The sequence below is a fragment of the Hemicordylus capensis genome, chromosome 2 (assembly GCF_027244095.1).
Source record: "Hemicordylus capensis ecotype Gifberg chromosome 2, rHemCap1.1.pri, whole genome shotgun sequence".
In the NCBI taxonomy this organism is placed as follows: Eukaryota; Metazoa; Chordata; class Lepidosauria; order Squamata; family Cordylidae; genus Hemicordylus; species Hemicordylus capensis.
In genome coordinates, this window is record NC_069658.1 from 142,048,025 (window position 1) to 142,068,245 (window position 20,221).

Consider the following 20,221-nt stretch of genomic DNA (forward strand, 5'->3'; position numbering starts at 1 on the left):
AGCTGACATTTAAAAAATTATCATTCCCATGTACTTTGGGTCATTTTATAAATTCCATCTATTTTCCAAGTGTATTTTAAGACCAGGGTTTCTCAAAAATTTTGATACTTGAAGTGTAGTTCCTTTTCTGGATTAAAGTTGAAGTCATGCTTCATATAAAAATAATAATAAATCCCACCCCTCTCAATCAGCTTCCAGAACAATAAGCAGGCATTCTTCTTGCAATGGTGAGATAACTCAGCTAACATTGCTTCTCAGAATCCAGCCCTCTTGTCCATTCATTCAGAGTAGGGGTGTGGAAAAACTGGGTTGCCCTGTTCACTCACCACCACCACTCCAGGGGGCCTCTCCGAGGTCACAGGCAGGGTGTGTGTGTGTGTGTCTCCGGAGGTTCCCCCACCCCCACCGGCCTCTGTTAATATTCAAATTGCCCAGTTTGGACAGTCTTTAGCCCATTCCAGGCCTGCCCTCTTACAAACGGATACAAATACATTTTCACTTACAACTGAATCAAAAGAGAGCATATCTGAACATTCATTTGCAACACATTGTCCCTGTATTTCTCTCAATTCTCTTGCTAGGATTCCAAAGAAAATGGACTGGGCATGGTCAAAAGGCCTCACATGCCAGTGGGGAGGGGAAATTCTGTGCTACCTCTTTGAGTTAGTATAGTTTAAAAATAATAGTCCATAGCATTTATATAGTGCTTTAGAGTAGTCTGAGTGCTTAATATGCATTTCCTTGTAATCCTTACAACTAAAGATGTGCACAAATTGATTTTTTAAATTAGATTTGTACCCAAACCGAATCACCTTGAATTGTTTTGGGTCCAAATCTGCCCCCCCCCATCACCCCAGATTCGATTTGTACCTGAATTTTCCAAATCGGAATTGATTCAGAGTAAAAAGGGGTTTCCAGGGGCAAAAGAGTGGGATGGGTGGTAGTGCCAGATGGGTAGTGCCAGATGGGTAGTAGCAGGCACTAGGGGGGCATTAGGGTGGGTGGCACCATGGTGGGTTGTGGTGGGTGGTAGTGCCCAATGGGTGCAAGGAAGCTACCACCCAGATTTAAGCAAATGGGCAAAGGGGTGATTTTTATCCATTTTTTGAAGTTGGCCTGTCTTTGTGGCAGAAAAGAATTTTCGGGGGCAGAAGAGTGGGTCAGGTGGTAGTGCCCTAATGGGTGCCTGCTACCACCCAGATTTCAAAGAAATTTGTGAAAGGGGTGATTTTTAAAAATTTGCCCTGGCTCAAAGTGTCTAAGTGTAATCTCCTAGCAGATATTCAGAGAATCAGTCGCTAAAATGTCTTATATCCACAGTAAAAAGATATAAGTTGCAGCTGTAACTTATTAGGGAGAATAATAAATAATAACAAATATTAATAACAACAGACTGCAGCTTCCTGTTGAGAATGTGCTCTCTGGCAAACTCAAGTTTGCTTCAGCTTAATGTGTGAAATGGCTTTTAATTCAACATTAAATGCTTGATTTTCTTGCTTTGCAGACTTACTCTCATTATTATGGACAATATAACTGCCAATAGTATTAGTACAGTGGTCCCTCGACTTACGAACTACTCGACATCCGAAGTTTTTGACTTACGAATGACAAAAATGACCGGAAGTCATTGCCGGTTTAGATGCGGCTTCCTCAACTTACGAATTTTTAGATGTGGTTTCCTCGACTTACGAATGTTTCCAGACCTCCGTGGGTGCGCTTTTCGACTTACAAAAATTTCGACCTACGAACGTGTGTTCGGAACGGATTAACTTTGTAAGTCGAGGAACCACTGTATAGCGAAATGACAGCAGCATCCCCATAGACATTACTGAACAAATAACCCTATAGACAGAATGGGTGTGAGGTCGAAGCTAGGCAAAACACCAGTTGTCACTGTGAAACATCGAGATTGGGTATGGTCTAGTCACATTATCGATGAGCCTGAATTCAACAGTGTTGTAAGCTGTCTAGATTGTAAACATATATTTGGTATATCATCAACTTTGCCAGAAAAAACAACTGGAGAAACAAATCTAGCAAATGTTATCCAGTAACAAATCATAGTAATTGAGAGATTGAGTGATTAATTAAGAAGTCTTTAGTTTGAATCTCTACTATCATAAACTCACTAGGAGGACTTAGGCAAGCTAAGCTCAACTTCTCCCCACTCCTCACCATCTTCAATATGGGGATAATATTAATTTACCTTATAATGGTGTTGTAAGGATTACAAGGTAATGCATATTAAGTACTCTGACCACTCTAAAGCACTATATAAATGCTATGGGCTATTGTTTTTAAACTATACTAACTTGAAGAGGTCCCACAGAATTTCCCCTCCCCACGGGGAAATCCTTGACTATCAAGCAGTAGGTTGCCGGTTCAAATCCCCGCTGCTACTATATCAGGCAGCTGTGATATAGGAAGATGCTGAAAGGCATCATCTCATACTGCATGGGAGGAAGCAATGGTAACCCCCTCCAGTATTCTACCAAAGACAACCCCAGGGCTCTGTGGTCGCCAGGAATCGAAATCGACTTGACGGCACACTTAACCTTTTTACTCATTCACAGGAAAGTTAAGACCCAGGCAAAGGGCTCTTTAACTAATTTCTCTCTAGAATGAACAGCAAGTGGGGCTTTGCCAGAGGGCTCAGCAGGGCTGGCATTTTGCTGCTTGAAATGGAGCACCAAATGGCACCCCCTTCTTTCGCTTTCTACTGAAATAATCTCTCCCCATACTCTTCCGTCTTTCAAATCTCTCCTCTTTTCTATTAAACCACACTCCTACACTCTTCTTTGTTTATGCTTAGGGTAAAGGTAAAAGTGTGCCATTCAGTCAGTGTCTACTTCTGGCGACCACAGAGCCTTGTGGTTGTCTTTGGTAGAATACATGAGAAATGGATTTTCCAGCTGGTTCTCTCTCTATAGACACACATTAAAATACTAAGCAAGCCTGATGCCCCACAAACCGCTGCCTGAAGCAGCTTGCTCCACAACAGAGCCAGCCCTGCATCCCTCCCCACACTTTATGAAATCCAACCATCACTTCAAGACACAAGCAAAGGACTCTTTAGCCACGCACCCCGCACACCATAGCAACAGAGGCCCTGTTAGAGTTGTTCCCTTATGCATGTTACCTTTGCAATTCCATTTGCCTGCCAGAGGTATATAAGTGATGTACTGACACTCTGATGCTGTTCACGGAGGGGTGGGACTTTAGGAGCCTCAGCTGTGCCTTGGCTCACATGAGAGAAAAATGACTAAAATGCATAATGGGGTTGTGGGGGTGGGAAGTATTCTTGGAATTGGGGGCTATTCTGGGAAGCAGATCAGAAAAGGCCTGGGTGAAGGGAACAGAATGGGTCTGTGGGCCTCCAATTGCCTATCCTTAACTTAATCTTTTACTTCCTTCTGTTTTTGCTTGACTTTGCTTTCAAAGATCTCAGCTGGAGCTTGTTAAGATTCTACTTTTTGTTATAGCTAGAAATGGCAGGTAAATCCTTAGTCAGCATCCCCCCACCCTTGCAGGAGTCTCTATGCCAAGTGGCCTTTGTGTGAACTCTGGAGCTCTGAATGTGGTATCTGCTTCCACCAAGTACACGCCTGCTGGGGGGCTGTCACTGCAACAATCCCACTATTATCATGTCGCTGTCTCTCAGAAACTGCTAAACAAACAGAGAGGGAAAGGAAAGTTCCAAAGTTGTGCCTGTCATTCGCCCTCCTCACATGCAGAGGAGACACCTTCAAGGCAAAGCAATCAGGCCGGGGCTACACAGGCTGCAGAATGAGATGGGAGAATCCCAAAAAGACAGAATAGAAAGATCCTGCTTCCATGCTGCAGATGATGAATGTAATTCCTCATTTCTCCTCTATTTAAGAACAGAAAACAAAACCAAAAAACATGCACACACAACTCCTTGCTAGTAGGGAAATCTAGAAAGGTGACCAGGCTCGAACTACACCTGATCTGATGTGCTACTTTTTAAACACAGGCGGTATATGCAGCATGAAACTGTACAGGCTATCCCACTGTCTTGTTATGCATGTGCAGATAAGGCACATGCCCCTCACAGTGATAAAGTGACCCAGATATATTCAGATTGGTTTAGCATGATCAGTCTAATTTCATTCTGTTCTCAGCTCGGCAAAGGTAGATTCTGATACAGTATTTTGCAGCTCATAGTCCAGGCATATTCTCTCTCCATTGGGGAACATACAGATTTTCTTGACTTGTTTCAATCCAGTCTCCTCCCGAGATCTGGGACTAAAACTACTTTGGCCGCCCTGATGACCTACACTGGAAACTGGACAGGGGGAGTGGATCCCTATTTGTTCTGCTTGCCCATGTCTCAGCCTTTTTCAGTACCACAGACCAAGATATTACCTTTGATGGTCACCTCAAGGGGTTGGGGTTAGCAGGCTCAGTCTTGGACTGGTTACCGTCCTACCTTGAGAAGAGGAATCAAGGTGGTATTGGGGTACAATTGCTCAGCCCCTTAGCCCAGGGGTTCTCAGCCTCTCTTTTAAACAAGTGTATCTCTTCTGTCACAAACCTTCAGCTCAGGTATTCCACAGATATTTTGTGTGTGTGCATGTGAGCGTGCGCATGTGCACGTGCGCACACACACACACTTAAATATAATTTAAATATTACAGTTATGAGACAGACTTCTTAAGTCACTGGTTTACATCCATACTAAGTTACTCATAAGCAGTCTTGTTGAAATGAAATAAGTTTGCTTGAAATTTGCTTGTTTTATTAATTCAAACGGAAGTATTTCATGCTAAATTTCTGAAGCCAGTCATGCTGAGAGGAGGGGTATGCTACGATTTAGCATGTAGCCAGCCATTCAGGCGCAGAGGAGGAGGATCTTCACCTGCTCCCAAGTGAATCTCTCTGCCCAAAAGGTCTTGGGGTGGGGTGGGGGGCTCTTCATGCCAATACCTGATGAGGCCCAATTATCATGCATGTGGGACAAGGTCTTCTCAGTTATTGGCCCACACTGTGAAATGCCTTCCCAGGAGAATCCCTCCTTTTCCTTCACTCCTGGCCTTTTGAAAGCACTTGAAAATGTTCCTTTGTATTTAGGCCTCTCAAAATTAGGGTTAGTTTTTTGTATGGTTGGCTTTTAAAGTGTTTTCCATTCAGTCATTTGCGACAGTTTGCATTTTTATTAATTTCCCCACCCAACCCCAAAGCAGACCTACTCCCTCTTTGATGCCAGTCAAACGACAAGAAGTCAAGTTATGCTGGTTTTTGCCTAGCCCTAATATTTAGCAGACTTAGAGGCGGTTCCCACAATCAGTGGGAGCCACCTGGTGAGGGTTAGTGGGGAGAGCGGGCTTAGCCCGCTCTCCCCGCACACGAGCAGGCAGTCCCAGGTGGCTGGGGCGGCCACCCACACAACTGCTGGCTCCGTTACAGAGCTGGCGGGGGCTGGGAGGATCGGAGGCGATGTGGCCCCCGGAAGCTCCAGCATGCCCTGTGCAAGTGCACAGGGCATGCTGGAGAGACCCCTGAGCCGGGAAGCTGCTTTTCAGCCTCTCTGTCAGGGGTCTATTCGTGAGTTGCCGCAGCGCAGAGCAGCGCCAACTCATGATCAGAAAGCCCAGGTTAGCGGAGCACTCACTTCGCTAACCTGGGCTTAAGGCAGGGGCAATTAAACAGGTTACCCGCTTAAGAACCACTGGGCTCGCAGTCTCCGCTAGCCTGATTTTCTCCCACTGTGTGAATAGCCTCTTAATCTCTACATCCTTAATGGCTCTGTTGAAAAACAACCTGCAGAATTTACCTTCTGCGCTGGGACTAAGATGAGTGTCATTGACTATATAATTGTCTCTGGGAACCTATTTCACTTTGCAGACCACTTCAAGGTCACACCTCAGTTTGACAATGACCACTTTCCAGTCACCCTACACCTTTAACATTTTGCCTAGCAGCTCCGCACAGAGACGCTTTACCAAGCTCACATCCTACCAGCGGGAAGGGTCTGCCACATCAAATGGTCCACCCAACTCAACATTGCAATAATGAAACCTCAGAACACTATCAATCCATTCACCACTCCCTGCTCTCTGCAGATGCCTCTAACTTAAACCCCAAAAGCTATTAACAACCTAGTGCAGGAATTACAAAAGCACTTAACCCGCAGAAACAAACAATGGCTGTCCCAAGCCGCATCTGCATTGCTCCAAATGTTGGTTCGATTCCGAATGCATTTAAGCCACACACACACAAATGCTCATTGCTAAGTGCAACACCTACAAGGCCAACACAAATCTAACGATGGTGCAGACCTCCTCAAGTAGAAGAGGCAATACAAGCAACTACTGAAACACAAAAAGAGAGACACCATGAAAGCAACTTGGTCACACCTTATTCGAGCAGTCAAAACCGAAGACTTGGCCCTATTCTGGCACATCACCATGGACCTCCCTAGTAATGGCCTGATACATCTGGACAGCTTCATCCCACAAGAGGCCTGGGAACAGCACTTCAGTTAATTGTACAAAGGTGAATAGGTGGACCACGGATGCACTCAGAAAGATACAGAGGACTTGCCCCCATGGCCACTGGTGGTACCAGCTGAGATCATGAACCTGATCTCCCAGCTAAGACCTGGGAAGGCTCCTGGTACTGACCTAATTCCCCCTGAGCTTATCAAAATCAACTCAGCATGGCGGGCTCCCATTCTGGCTGTGCTGTTCACATCCATAGATGAGCACAGGTGTATCCCTGAGGACTGGGAGCTATCAGTCATAGTGCCTATCTTTTAAAAGGGCAGGAGGGATGACCTAACCAGTTATAGACCTATCAGCCTGCTCAGCACAGTCAGCAAACTCTATGTTAGACATCTATACTGGAAACTGTCTGGAACAAGAACACATCCTAGTGGTGGAACAGGCCAGATTCAGGGAGGGACAACCCACAACTGACCAGTGCTTCTTGTCCTCCAGCACCTAATTGAAAAGTACTCCACTCACCTCAATAATGAAATGAACTCAGTCTCCCTGTATGTAGCCTTAATTGATCTAAAGTTTGCTTCTGACTCCATCTCACGACTCAAACTATGGAAAAAACTGGAAGCCTCCACAATGTATTGACACCTGCTATTCATACTCATCCATACTCTGTATGACAACATATCCTTGAAAATTAGATGCAACCCACAATGACACTTATCTAACGCCATCCCAACCCATAAGTGTGTCAATCGAGGTTGCATTCTTGCTCCTCTCCTGTTCAACTTCTATATAAATGAAATGGTGGGCCATCAAAATCACCGAGACTTCAACCCCCAAAAGCTGGCAGAAAAACATATCTCCACCCTGCTTTATGCTGATGACACAGCCATCCTCTCAAGGACTCCCATAGGACTTAAAAGAGCACTGAGGGCCCTCGCCCAATACTGCAAGGAAGACCTACTGGAAATCAATTACCATAAAACCAAAATCGTAGTCTTCACTAAGATACCTAGGACACACTCCTGGCATATAAATGGGAATAACATCAATCAAGTCTCAGGCTTCAAATAGCTGGGGGTGGTTTTCTATGCTTGTGGGACTAGAAGGCCCATGGCGGATATGTTGCCCAAAATGCCCAGAGAAGCACTGCTGCCATTCTAAAATTCTTCCAATCAAAAGGGGGCCAATAAATACCCGCAGCCCTTAAGCTATTTGAAGGTCAGTCAATGGCACAACTTATATATGGTGCCCTGCTTGGCCCTTTTTCCAGCTTTGCCCTCCTACAGCTCATCCAATCCAAATTCCTAAGAACAGTAATGCAAGTCCCCTGTTGTGTCTCTAACACCGCTCTACAATTGGAAGTGAGCCTGGTGAAAGTGGAAGCCAGAGTCTGGCTGTCCATACTCAACTACTGGCTGAAATTATCCCTCCTCCCAATGGGCCTAGCCCCCTCAACATTGATGGATGGATTCCAATCCACATGGAAGTGATCTCTATCTGCCAAACTATCCTTACTTGGACTCTCCCCTCCCCACCTACTTTCCTTGGGTTACGAGCAGGCCAGAACACTTATCAAACAGCACATAATTGATGCAGAATGCCATACCAACTTAGATAGGTTCCCAAACTTTCTTCTCTCTATATTTCATGCTCCTTTTACTTTATACTTTAAGATTAATGATTACTACTGATTTTATATTGTTTTTATACTGGATTTATAATACTAGAAACATAAATACTCACTAAACTACATAAGCATAATACACTGCTGAGATAACTCAACAGCATCCGATAACTGCGCACACAACAGAAACTGAACAACAAAAACAGAAATCAAGATACTATAAATTACAAGAAGATAGACAGAAAGCTTTAAAAATGAAGTATTTAAGGGCTCTTCACACATTTATTCTGATTGGGAGAGTATTTAGCAGCAATGAAAGAGATTTATAATAGCAAGCCAAAGCAATAGCTAGCTTTACAGAAATTAATATTTTTAAAGATAGCTTTGTTTTAGTCCAGTTGGTCTTGTTTCTGAAGAAAAAGCTGGAAACGGAGTAATGATTTCCAGGCTTGAAGCACACTGTCAGCCATGAAAATGAAATCCTGGAATTGTTTTTACTTTATTCCAGGCATCCAGGGAAGGGGGTGTGTCTGCGTGTTGGGGGCAGGGGGCAGTTCCGACACACTCTGGTGTGACCAAATAGGAGCAATGGTGGAGCTATGCAGGCAGGCAGGCGGCTTGATCTTTAAAGGCTAGTCACTAGAGGCAGGGAGCTGCTTTAGCCTCCACCCCAATAGTATCACCAAACTTATAAATACCAATCAGCGTAAAGTGCTGCACTTGGTGATAATGTCTGATGATAACATCAGAGGGCAAAATCATATACTTTCTAGCAGATGGTTAAGAGTTTTTTTTGTTTTGTTTTTGTAAAGACATTTTAGTACTTTTCTTTTTACAGCTTTTATTAGAAGTTTATTACTTGTATTGTTTTGTTGCTAATTTTAAAAATACATTTGGTTGTTGCACACTGCCCAGAACCTTTGAATGGATAGGGCAGTACAGAAATGTAATAAATAAATAATAAATTTTAATGAATTATTTTTTAAGGTTTATTTATACATTTGTTTTATAGAATGATTGTGCATTGTATTGATTTTTTTAATGTATGAGTGTTATAATAAACAGTCTACTAAGCTTGTGTTCCCTCTTTTCCAACTTAAATGAGGTCAATTAAGATTTTAAGTTGGGAATACAGATGACTAGAGAACTCCTGCAGAAAAAACACCATACATATTATGGCCATTACATACAACAATAGGGCTGCAAAATTTAGTCAATCTGTTAGCAGACTGATTTGGATGTCATGTGGAGCTAAGATAAACTTTGGTTTCATGTGCTGTCAACCAGCCTTGGGTGTATGCACTCTCCCATCTTCCTGTATGTGCCCCAAGAGAATACCCCTTCTGATTGTGGTTAGAAACATGATGATATCTGAACTGATCAATCCTGGCTTATTCTATCCAAAGTAGCAAAATAAACCATAATCTCAGGTTTTGATAGAATATGTCAAGATCGGTCAGTGCAGACATCACAACTGATCCTGGCTTGTTTCTAACCACAGTTGGAAGTCGATTGTTTTCAGTGTGGGCAAGGGAGAGGAGAGGACAGGCTGAAGTGCAACGTGTGACTTTAAGATTTAATCATGCTCTGAATGCTGTCTGAACCAGCTCAGTTTGATTAATAAGATTAAGTTAACTGGACAGAGATTTCTAAAAACATTTTAAAATATTTTTAATACAAGTACTTCTCAAAACTATGGGTGGCAGCCAGCATTTTAGAAAAGGTGTTCCTCATTACTTGTGAAGGAGGAAATGTCTCAACTATCTGCTACAATACTCGGGCATCATCTAAAAACAAAGAAAGCATACCCTTTTGCTTGAGAACTATTATTTTATTCATATGCAGTTTTTTGCAGGTTTAATCTATTAATCATTTGATTCAAACACATACTGTTAAAGACTTGTTAGCCGATTGAGTGACAGCCCTAAACAGTGGTTATTAAATACCATTACTTCTTGACTTATTTATTTGATTTATATACCACCCTTCCAAAAGATGGCTCAGGGTGGTTTACATTAAAATAAACAAAAGCAGATTAAATTACAACTAAAACTAGATAGCGTTAAAAGCCAGGCTAAAAAGTTGGGTCTTTAAGGCTCTCCTGAAGGCCTCTAAGGAAGACAATTCTCTTATATCCACAGGGAGTGCATTCCACAACCTAGGGGCAACAGCAGAGAAGGCCCTATCCCAAGTTGCCACCAAATGAACCAGTGGCACCTGAAGAAGGACCGCTCCTAATGATCTCAATGAGAGGTGGGGATCTTGTAGAGAGAGGCGTTCCCTCAGGTAACCTCAGGTAAAGCCCTTAATGGCTTTATTTGTACTTTTCCCGGAAACATACTGGCAGCCAGTGCAACTGTTTGAGGACAGGCATCATGGGTTCTCTCCGGGATACCCCAGAGACCAATCTGGCTGCCACATTTTGAACAACTGAAGTTTCTGAATCACATACAAAGGCAGTGCTACACAGAGCTCATTGCAGTAGTCCAACCTGGAATTTACCACCTGGTACACCACTGTTTTCAAGCCATTCTCCTCAAGGAATGGGCAGAGTTGTCGAGTCATTCGCAGTTGGTAAAAAGCACTCCTGGCCACAGCCTCAACCTGAGGCATCAGAGAGAGACCTGGGTCCAAGAGCATGCCTAAGCTATGAGCCTGTTCTTTCTAGGGGAGTGAAACCTCAACCAGAACAGGAAATTCTATCCTGTGTTGAAGATTATGACCCACAACAATGAGCACCTCCCTCTTGCTTGGATTCAGCTTCAATTTATTATCCCTCATCCAACCCATTACTGCCTGTAGACAGACATTTAAGGGGCTAACACCATTCCCTGATGTTGATAAGAAGAAATAGATTTGGCCATCATGCACATTTGATAACATCCAACACCAAATCCTGATGATCTCACCCAGCAATATAACATTGATGGCAAAATAGAGACCTGGAGTTCTCCATAAAATAGCTCTTGTTTTGAAGAGTAACTGTCACCAAGCACCACCATCTGAAATCTATCAACTGTAAAACAGTGCCTCCTATTCCCAATTCCCTCAGGCGATCCAGAAGGATACCATGGTCAATGGTATTTAAAGCTGCTGAGAGATCCAAAAGAACTAACAGAGTCACACTCCATCTGTCATTTCCCAGGCAAAGGTTATCTATCAGGTTGACCATAGCTATCTCAACACCAAACTCCTCTCTAAAGCTAGTTTGAAATGTTTCTAGATAATCAGTTTCCTCCAAGACCGCTTGGAGCTCGTCAGCCACCACCCTTTCAATCATCTTACCCAACCATAGGAGGTCGGAAACTGGCCTATAATTATCCATCACCAGGGAGTTCAAAATGGGCTTCTTAAGAAGCGGTCTGACCACTACCTGCTTCAGAGAAGATGGCATCTTGCCCTCCCTCAGTGAGGTATTAATGATATCAACCAGGCCAGCTCCAACAACCTCCCTGCAAGATGAAATCAGCAATGTTGGGGAAGGATCCAAGGAACAGGTGGTAGGCTGTACCACTCCAAGCAGCTTGTCTATATCCTCACGAATCACAAACCAAAACTTTTCCAATCTAGTATTGCAAGAGGGATTGCCAGATACCCCACTTACTGGACCTGCAGAAATATTGGAGTCCAGATCAGCCCAAATGCGAGACAGTTTGTCTGCAAAGAACTGACTGAATGTGTCACAGGGACACATTGTTTCTAGATATTTATATGGTGCTGTTCAACAATATCAAAAAATACTCACACACATGACCTGTTCTATGTAACCTTTGTTTGATGAAGGAAGGGCAAAGTTCTGTATAGAATTGTATGCATACCATCTCCCTCTACTAATTATAGTCATGCCTTAATATTAGTCATTAGATAATTATTAGTCATGCCTTAACAGATATTATCCAACATCATTTCATTACCAATAGTATCTATTCCACATGTAGTAGTAGGTCCTACTACTAATAGGTCCATCTTATTTATTCATTATTTCTCTGTGCAAACCACCCTGAGCCATTTTTGCAAGCGCGGTATAGAAATTGAAGGAAGGGCGGTATAGAAATTGAAATAATTAATATTTAATATTTGATATTTTAATTGTGTCTTTTTTATCATCTTGTGTTTAAATTTTCTGCTGTAAACCGCCTTGGGATTGCTTTAATGAAAGGCGGTATATAAATTTAATAATATAAATAAATAAATAAATAAATAAATAAATAAATAAATAAATAAAAATGTTGCCATTCTTAAACCAAGTTGTCATAATAAGTTGCCATTTCTTATGGTATAGTTGTGATAATAGGTTTTAAGAATTGTAGGTTTTAAGTATTATATAGGTAATTAGGGATGTGCACAAAACTGGTTTGCCCAGTTCAGTTCGAATTCGAACCAGGTTCGAACCAGGAGGGGGTGGTTTGGTTTTGCTCGAACCTCCCCCTGGTTCGGTTCAAATTCAAACCGGTTCGAACTGGTTCAGACACCCCAAAATTGGTAGGATTGTAGCTGGCACCCAGGGGTACCTGCCACCCAAAGCCCAAAGCAATCGGACACTCGTATGATTTTTTATGAATTTTTGAAAATTATTTCTATTTTTTCTCATAGGATATAATGGGACTCCAACCTTATTCCTTATTGTGGAGTACCCATGGGTGCCAACAACCATGCAAACCCCGAAGCAATCAGACACCCCTATAATATTTTATGAATATTTGAAATATTTTTAATTATTTTTCTCATAGGGTATAATAGGACCCGAACCAGCCCGTATCCCCCATTGTGGAGCACCTAGGGGCACAAAAGTGGGGTAGGTGGTAGAAAACCAGGGGTGCCTACTATCCACAAAGTCCCAAGGCAATCGGACACTCCTCTGATTACTGGTGAATTTTAACGTTATTTTGGAATTCCTCATAGAGAATAATGAGGATTGCAGCAAATGTATAGCTTCACATCGGGGAGAAAGGGATATCCTAGAGTGGAGCGTGGTGGGTGGTAGTTCCCAAGGTGGGCAAGGAAGCTATCAGAATTATTTGAAAGGAATTGGGCAAAGGGCTGATTTTTAAGTGATTTTTGAAGTTTGTGTGTCTTTAAGGTTAGCAATGAGAGTGGATTCATGGTTTGTCATTGAAAATCTTTTATGCTACCAAAGAATCTACACTTAGAACACTTCAGAAACAACAAAACCCAGTACCCCATGGGTTAGCAACCCATGGAGGTGGTTGGCACCCTCGCTCTGGGCCACCCCAGCACCCCCCAAGTGCAGTTATGGGGCTGCTGAAACTTCCATTCTTCCCTATGGAGAAAAACCTTAAATCCACTTGTGGGGTGCTGGGGTGGCCCAGAGTGAGTGGTGGTCTAGTGCAAAGAGGATGCCAACCACCCCCATGGGTTGCTAACCCATGGGGTACTGGGTTTTGTTGTCTCTGAAGTGTTCTGAGTGTAGATTCTTTATACAGAAGATATAAGTATTGTAGATATAAGTAGATATAAGTATTGTATACAGTAATCCCTCGACCTACGAACTACTCGACATCCGATGTTTTCGAGTTACGAGCGACAAAAAAGACCGGAAGTAGTTGCCGGTTTAGATTCAGCTTACTCGACCTACGAATTTTTAGATGCGGTTTCCTCGACTTACGAATGTTTCCAGACTTCCGTGGTGCGCACTTCGACTTACGAAAATTTCGACCTCCGAACGTGCGTTCGGAATTGATTAAATACGTAAGTCGAGGGACCACTGTAGTTGTAATAATAAGTTGCCATTCTTAAACGAAGACCTGGCAATGGCTTCAGAATAGCAACTTGAAGAAAGAAAAAGAGGGTTTAATACTGGCTGCACAAGAACAGGCACTAAGAACAAATGCAATAAGAGCAAAAGTAGAAAAGTCAACAACAAACAGCAAGTGCCGCCTTTGTATAGAAGCAGATGAAACAGTGGACCACCTAATCAGCTGTTGTAAAAAGATCGGACAGACTGACTACAAACAAAGGCATGACAAGGTAGCAGGGATGGTACACTGGAACATCTGCAAAAAATACAAGCTACCTGTAGCCAAAGATTGGTGGGACCATAAAACTGAAAACGTTGAAGAAAATGAAGATGCAAAAATATTATGAGACTTCCAACTACAAACAGACAAACATCTGCCACACAATACACCAGATATAATTGTATTTGAGAAGAAAGAAAAACAAGTCAAACTAATCGACATAGCAATACCAGGGGATAGTAGAATAGAAGAAAAAGAAATAGAAAAAAATCACAAAATACAAAGATCTACAAACCGAAATTGAAAGGCTGTGGCAGAAGAAGACCAAAATAATCCCAGTGGTAATTGGCACCCTAGGTGCAATTCCAAAACAACTTGAAGAGCACCTCAACACCATAGGGGCCACAGAAATCACCATCAGCCAATTACAAAAAGCAACATTACTGAGAACAGCCTATATTCTGTGACGATATCTATAATAACAGCAACAACATTGATAATAAAATTCAGCCATCCCAGGTCCTTGGGAAGGACTCGATGTCTAGATAAAACAAACCAGTCAATAACACCTGTCTGACTCTGTAAACAACAACAACAACAACATAATAATAATAATAATAAATACTTTCAGTCTTTGCCTCATAAGTCCATCTTGACTCCTTTAATCACATCTATTTAGCACCAGCCTCTCCAATCTGTTGCCTTTACAAAATCACCCAGGAAAGTCATGGTAGAATAAAAAGTCCATTTGAGTGTATATGGAGTGCCTTTCTCTCACCATTGAGCTACTTCAGCCTATCCCCCAAAACATTCAGCATTAAGGAGCAGGACTTCCTTCCTCAATAGATAGCAAAGCTTCTGGCCTGAGCCCAGGCATGTTCCCCCACAACAGTTAAGTCCTACTTCTCTCAGCAGGATCCCAAGACAGCCCAAATGTGATTTTGAAGCTTAAAGATTATGGAACTACCCCAGTACCACCACTAAATCTTATGCTGATGCTCTGTACATGACCATACCTCCTTTTTAAAAAAACCTCTCAGCATTCATATTATTTGTATCAAGCACATTCAGATGTTAAAGATACATCTTGCTGCAGTTTGACTTATGCAGCTCATCTCTCAGCAGATCGGCATGGATGGGAAGTCCCAATGATTCAACAGGGACCATTAAAAGGCAATTCATGACTGAGCCATATGACAGAAAAAACAAGCAAAGCAATACATAAAAACAACATGCAGATTTGCCCTTAACACGTACCAGCTCCAAACGCAAAGAAAAAACTTCTGTCAGGATACTCTTTTAGTAGATCTTGCACTCTCTTGCCCATCCGCTCGTTCCGCTTGTAGATAAGCTCCTGGCGGAAATAGTTATCAATCTCTTGAGCAGTGATGCGTTCCTGAGGTGGCAGAGTGGCGTTGATGAAATTTGGGACCTATGAAAGAAATGTAGGGTGTTTGTTTTTTTAAAAAAGCAATATGAATTAAGGTTCAATATTCTTCTGTGATGCTTGTACAGTAAAAGTTTGATGAGGATATTCTAGCCCAAGCACATGTTATGATGAATACTTCCGTGACCGATCTGTGCCTCCCTTTTATTAATATGTAATAAAATAACCACACAATTACATTCAGCATGTATTTGAATAACATATTTGCCCCTGCTCCTGTTCATTGATTGCTGAACAATGAACACTGGTTGCGCCTGTTCATTGGTTGCAATGATTAAAGAAATACTGACTGTGAAGATGTCACATTACACCTTTCTTTTACTAAATGTTACTGGGGAGATGTGGGTCAACCATGCATCCCTGTAACATCTAGTTAGCTCAGATGTTAAGTAGTGGGAATGGAAGCAGGCCATTAGATGTGGCCTGCTTCCCTGAACAGAGTGCCCCACTCTTACTTTTCAGGAGCAGCTCTTCTCAAGAAGAGGGGCCACTGTGGAGGTGCTGCTCTGTGTTCCCAGAGCGGGTTCCATCAGGAGGCCAAATGAGGTCATCATCTCAGGCAGCAGATTACCCACCACCACTGATGACATAGAAAGGGTCTGCTCTCCCCATACCCATCCATTCCACTCCAGCGGCGGGGGGGTGGCACAAGCACAAGCGCTCTCCTTCTGGCACCAAGCTTGTCTGCTTTCGGTGCCGGAGGGAAGAGTGTTCCAACTGGTCATTAGTGCTGACACAGTGGTTGTGGCTGGCAAAGCTGGGTATATGCTGCCTACTCTTGCTGCTGCAGCTCGCCGCCTCCCTTGTAAACGTTTTAATTTGGGCGGACAAAGGGGGGGAAACCACAGTAAATTGACCAAAAGTGGCAATTTCATTTATATTGCAGGAAACACTTAACTTCCTCAATATTTTAAACTCTCCATCTTGCCAGCTTAACAAGTCAGAAGCAGCCAACTAGGAAAAGGAAGTGAAAGTGCAACAAAAAAGCAAAGTATTCATGCTTTTTAATAGCAAAATGTGTGCTTTTGAAATGCTCTCACTCTTTGGAACGCTAGCTCCCTAGTAGCAGAAGCGGAGTTAGCAATCATCTATGGAGTACAAGGAGCGGAGGGGACAAGACTCACTTGAGAAGTGTCATGATTGAAGATGATGGAGTTGAGATCTCCACAGTTGTAATGCTTGATCAGATCCTCGGTTGTATAAGGAATCTGGAGGCTGCCTGCTCGGAGATTTTCCTGCTGCAAAAGAGTCTGGTTCAAAGCAAAGATCACCTAGGTGGGGGGAAAGGGAGGAAAAGGCAGAGTTCCACGTAAGACTTTAACTCATTAACTAAAAGAAAGTATATGGAAAATATATATGGAAAATAAACTTGACTCCACCCCACATCTTTAACAAATCAAACCTAACAAGAATATTGGCTTTATAGAAGTTTCACAATAACTCACTAGGCAACTACACACCTTCATCCATGTATTGCAACATTTGTTGTTGTTCTATTACTATTTATATTCCGCTTTATAAACAAACGAGTTGTTCTAGTAAGAAATAATCTGCCTTCTTTACTTTCACTATCCCTACTAAATTTGGTTCAAATTGGTGAGCTGGTCCATAAGTTAGACCACTTGCACCTCAAACATTCATATATCCACCATCTTGGATCGGGGTAGATGACACCATCACAAACTACACTGTTGAGGTGTCTCTGTGTGCCACTCACTACAACTCTAATTTGGTTCAAATTGGTTAGGCAGTTCACAAGTTAGCCCATTTGCACCTCAAAAGTTTGCACGTCTGCCATCTTGAATTGGGGTGATTGACATCACAAACAATGCCATTGAGGTGTCCCTACAATTGTACCTGATTTGGTTCATATTGATCCAGGCATTGTGAAATTGATGGGGTGGTAGTGACATGGACACACAAATATAGGTAAGATCTCATAAGCCTCTGGAAAGTAGGCTAAAAATGGTCTCAGAGTAGTTTACTGTGAGACTTGCTTTCTTTGGAGGTAAGAGAGAATCGCACCGCATAATTGTAATAGTCAAACTACAGGTTACATGCAGTTGAGTATGACTTAACCCTGAGAGTTTAAAAAAATAAATAAATAAAAACCACAAACAGTCAAACTATAATCTTGCATAGAATAATAATGGTGGGGAGGGGTTGCTTTCCCCATTTCACTCCCACTCTGGAGAGGTGGAGTTCTGTGGAAGTGGATCTGCTTTGCACACAGAAAGACCCAAGTTCAGGTAAAGCCTGCTGTCTGGGAAAGCTCAGGGAGAAACAGCTAAAGGGAGCAATTTTGAGCAGAAAAATAGTCCAAATGGAAAGAGGTATGCAGCCCTCCTACTTCAAGAGTGACTCACTCAAGAGACTGTAGCCTGATGCTGAATTTTGGCCCTTAGTTTGCTTTCTCCAGCATTGATTTTATTAGCACTAGTTTAATGTTTAAATGTCAAACAGGGCGATCTATTGGTAGCTGTTTACCTAGAGATCAAATTACACCAGTGTGCTGGTTTGGGCTGTTGCGTTTCTAGGCAGATGCTGAACCACCCCCCACCCCCGGCCAAAAGAAAATGATTGAAATGCATTGGGAAATCTGCTTTAAAAATCCCCCCACCCCCACCCCCAAATGATTGAAATGCATTGAGAAATCTGCTAAAAAGTTGTATTGGGAAATCTGCTAAAAAGAAATCTGCTAAAAAGTTGACCTTCCTTCAATTTGTCTGCTCTCCCATTGCACTAGAACTTTCTTAAAAGGCACCTTTCCTTACTATGACTTAACAGCCACACTATGCCACTTATGATACCATCTGTATGAAATACAACATGACTTATCAAGGAGGTGAACAAAGTTATAGTTAAAGAGCCGATATTCTTTTACATTCTGTAAACAATGGTGCCTTTATGGCAGATGGATCAGTCAAAGCTAATAGCTGTGATAAATGGAAGGTGTTTTTTTCAGAAACAGAACCTAAAAGCTTCCCAATACAGTTATCACATCAGGCGATTGTGATACCAGGTGCAACTTCAAACACTGCACCCTCTGTGTAAAGTTTATCTTCAGTACACAGTTAAGTGACCTACAGTCCCAAGCTTTCATAACAAGGGGAAATTCCTGAGCTTGTGAATTTTAAAAAGGTGTTTTCTTTGTGGAAATGCTTTTGTTCAGTCAGTGGCACTGCATGGAAAAGGAAAAAGAGGATAAATTGCAAGCTTATCCAGAAATAGGTCCCGAAAATAAATGCAATCTGTCAATTTCCTGTTTTCCTTTTCGAAATTCGTTTCAGAAGGAAACCTCCTTTTTCTACTCAGTGAATAGTACTCTGAGTGTTCAAAATGCTTCACATTGTTTCAACAATCCTTACATCAAATCTGTAACATAGGTCAGTATTATCCCCATATTGAGAATGAAAAAGGCTCATGCTGAGAAGTAGTGCCTTGCCCAAGGCCACCTAGTGAAGCAAGATTTGAACAGGGACCTCCTGGCTCACAGTTCACTCACTTAGCCACTGTGCTAGCTCTGAATAATGTATTAAGAGAGTAACTAAATGCTGTTCAAACACTTGAGAAAGAACAAATTATGCTTAAGGCACAATCTAGTCTTCCACGAGTGCTGTTGAAACTCCTTGGAGAAAGGACATGTTGCTTACCTGAAACTGATGATCCTTGAGTGATCCTTGTGCATTCATATGACCCACCCATGATGATCCCCTCTACCACCACATCAATACCCATAAGAGACTGGGTCATGCCTTCTCTTGTAATATAGCACCTGAGTATTTAAAAAACAGCTATATACACCCCCAAACCAAGTTAATATTGGAATCCTCAGCTTGCAGATGGAGGGTTGAGTCTAAGCTCCCATCAGGCTGATATGGATCATAGCAAAAGCCTGCCTGTTCAGCAAACCAAAGTGTCACCAGTGTAAGTCAAAACAACATAGTGGCAGAATTTTTCATTGTGAATGTGGTATAACTCAAGTGTTGGTTCCAAAAAGAACTACAAATGTGCTGAAATTGTGCCAGAGAAATCACAAGCAGGGTGACCCCTTCTTTATTCAGAAGCAAGTCCCACCAAGTGCAATGGGACTTACTACAGAGTAAAAGGTACATAATATTTTGCAGCATCCTTTTGTCTTTCAGCACCAACCCTCTTCTACTGCAAGCTGCAGGCAGCACTGAAGCTCAAGACACTTTGCGGGCAGTAGCTACCTAGCTGCATACAAACCCTCTGCTTTCCATACACACTTTTCTTTGGGTTAGAGAGAAAGGCCAGTTCAGATAGTAGCAACAGGTATGTGATAGATGGAGGATGTAGAAAGGGACACAAGTCAAGGAAAACAGGTATTTGGGCACCTTAAGTGGCACTGCGGGGAAATGCTTGACTAACAAGCAGAAGATTGCTGGTTCGAATCCCCGCTAGTACTATATCTGGCAGCATAGCAACTTGAATAGCAACTTTGCTGGTTTCTCTGTTGGTTAATCAGGCACAAGCATTACTCTCTGCAGCTTAAACAGCTTTCAAAGGGACCAGCTGTCAGAATGTAAAGGCATGTTTTGAGACTGATATATTAATGACCGACATCCCACTGACCACAGCTTTAGGTCCAAACCAGATGAGTTACTGGGAGATTCATGATCAGATCTTCCATGGGGCTTTTTGCAAAAAAAAAAAGGGGGGGGGAGGAAAAGCAACTCAGGGA

General features: G+C 42.4%; 1 protein-coding gene across 2 annotated transcripts in view; it reads right to left on the minus strand.

Annotated features, from left to right (window-relative positions):
* The window catches only part of TRABD2A (TraB domain containing 2A), a 105,864-nt gene that overhangs the window by 24,679 nt on the left and 60,964 nt on the right, over positions 1 to 20,221 (minus strand). For both annotated transcript variants that reach the window (XM_053289042.1, XM_053289043.1), the window contains exons 3-4: positions 16,641 to 16,787; positions 15,327 to 15,501 (exon numbers count right to left, since the gene is read on the minus strand). In XM_053289042.1, coding sequence (XP_053145017.1) covers positions 15,327 to 15,501; positions 16,641 to 16,787 — 322 coding nt within the window. The remainder of the gene's footprint in view (positions 1 to 15,326; positions 15,502 to 16,640; positions 16,788 to 20,221) is intronic.